The sequence below is a fragment of the Epinephelus moara genome, unplaced genomic scaffold (assembly GCF_006386435.1).
Source record: "Epinephelus moara isolate mb unplaced genomic scaffold, YSFRI_EMoa_1.0 scaffold3873, whole genome shotgun sequence".
Lineage (NCBI taxonomy): Eukaryota > Metazoa > Chordata > Actinopteri > Perciformes > Serranidae > Epinephelus > Epinephelus moara.
Genome location: NW_026081619.1, coordinates 1 through 1,981, shown reverse-complemented (window position 1 = coordinate 1,981; position 1,981 = coordinate 1). Strand labels below are relative to the sequence as shown.

Here is a 1,981-nt window from a genome sequence, read left to right as displayed (position 1 = left end):
TGCTTGTCAATTACACACAGGTCCGAAAGACACAAACATGCACAAACAGGACCTATACATGCACAAAATGCAAAGCGGCATGGCATGGCTTTACTCAGTGTGGCCAAGAGTGACAATGGATAAAGGGTTTAAGAGGATGTGCGCGAAACTCTAACTATGTATTGCACAGTTTGTCCAAGCAGCAAACTCCGGGGCTGAAAAATGAAGCCAGTGCAGAAGTGCCAAAAACTGCAGTTTGACTGTCTGTGTACCTGCAGGAAATGGATGTGGTCCTCAGTCATTGACAGCTGCTTCAAATCATCCTCTCCCTTCCTCAGTTCAGAGATGTCCTTCTCCAGCCGGTCCACAAATGCCTCAGCTCGGCTCATCGCAGCCTTCACCTGAACTCTGATCAGCTCTTTCATGGCACATCGTCTTTTTTCCGCCATCTGGACAATTTCAGCGAAGGCTTTCTCATTTTGATCAACCGCTGCATCTCCAGAACACTGATGGTACAGACAAAAAATATGAATAATGTCAGTGACCTTAAAGGAAAAGGATACCGGACACACTGCATGCATTTAGTGCAAGACAACCCACCTGCAGTGCTTTCATGTTCTGTCTCAGCTGTCTCAGCTGCTTCTCTTTCTCCTGTATTCCCTGCTGGTATCTTTGTTTTTTCTTTCCAAATTGTTTCTGAAAATCAAAATTATATTGTGCGGTGTAAAGCAACAGTGTTACACTTAACAGCCACGTACATTAACATACATTTTCCCAGCTATATAACCCTGACAACTGCAGCAGCACCAGTGTGGCCTAAAACAATTATTCTTACTTGTTTCTCTTTCCTCTCTGCTGCGGCTGAAACAGTGTCATGACCTTGGTGTTCATCCATCACACAGAGCAGACAAATGCACTGGCCATCACTGCGACAGTAGACTTCCAGCAGCTTGTCATGCTTGGAGCAGATCTTCTCTTGGATGGAGGCAGACACCTCCACTAACTTGTGCCTTTTGAAAGCAGCAGACTCGTAGTGTGGCTGCAGGTGAGTGGCACAGTAAGAAGCCAGACACACCAGGCAAGACTTGACAGCTTTCAGCTTCTTCACAGTGCAGAAATCACACTCCACATCCCCCGGGCCCACTACTTCCTTCTCAGGAGGTGTGGGTGCTTCTGCCTCTGACATTTTCCCTGCCAAATCAGCCAGCACTGTGTTCTTGTTCAACACAGGTCTGGGGATGAAAGTGTGTCTACACTGGGGACAGCTGTAAACACCACGGTGGTCCTCCTGGTCCCAGTAACCATTTATACAGTCCTTACAGTAGCTGTGGCCACAATGAAGAGTCACAGGGCTTCTCAGTATGTCCAAGCATATGGAGCAGGATAAAGGCTCTGCTTCTTTCCAGCTCTCTGCCATCTTCTTCACAGCACCCTTTGACTTTCGTTTTCTGTGAAACCAAAAGTGGCTGTCAGGCTATGGGAGTGACTTCATCTCTTACTATGCTTTCTTTTAAAACTAGAAAACTCTCCAAAAATCTAAGGTGAATGTGAACATACTCCACAAATATATGTCACTGAAGAGTGAACTTTTAAATATGTCTTAACTACTTTAAGAAAAAAAAAGTTCATTATTCAACAGTGTGGTGAAACACATACCTAGTAAAGTCTTCTAAACGTTTTCTGGTCGTCTCTGACGGGTCCATCGTGGAAGAAGCTCCCTCCACCTGCAGAGGAATGACACTTTTCCTCAATGCACAGACAGTACTGATGTACACTCACTGCCGTCGTCTCCTCTGATAACTAAAACTCTCGCGAACTGCTCAAATCTCGCATGAAGACTGTCTTGTTTCCTCTGTTGGTGAGTTTCGTTTCCGAGTTTAAATGTTTAAATAAACACACTGGGCCTCAGTTCTCCTGAATATCTCTTATAGTTTCTGTTAAGAGAAAAAAATACGAGAATGTTTCATAGTTGTGTTGAATAATGAATCCCACCTGACCACAA

The 1,981-nt window shown here is 44.8% G+C and overlaps 1 protein-coding gene across 1 annotated transcript; it reads right to left on the bottom strand.

Moving 5' to 3' along the window:
• Window positions 1-155: 155 nt before the first annotated feature.
• LOC126387362 (E3 ubiquitin/ISG15 ligase TRIM25-like) lies at window positions 156-1,940 on the bottom strand (the record flags this gene model as incomplete). Its single annotated transcript, XM_050039896.1, has 4 exons — window positions 1,636-1,940; window positions 815-1,427; window positions 580-675; window positions 156-485 (listed from the first exon to the last, which is right to left on the bottom strand). Coding segments are annotated over exons 1-4 (1,086 nt in total), but the record flags the coding sequence as incomplete, so codon positions are not given.
• Between the last annotated feature and the right edge of the window lie 41 nt (window positions 1,941-1,981).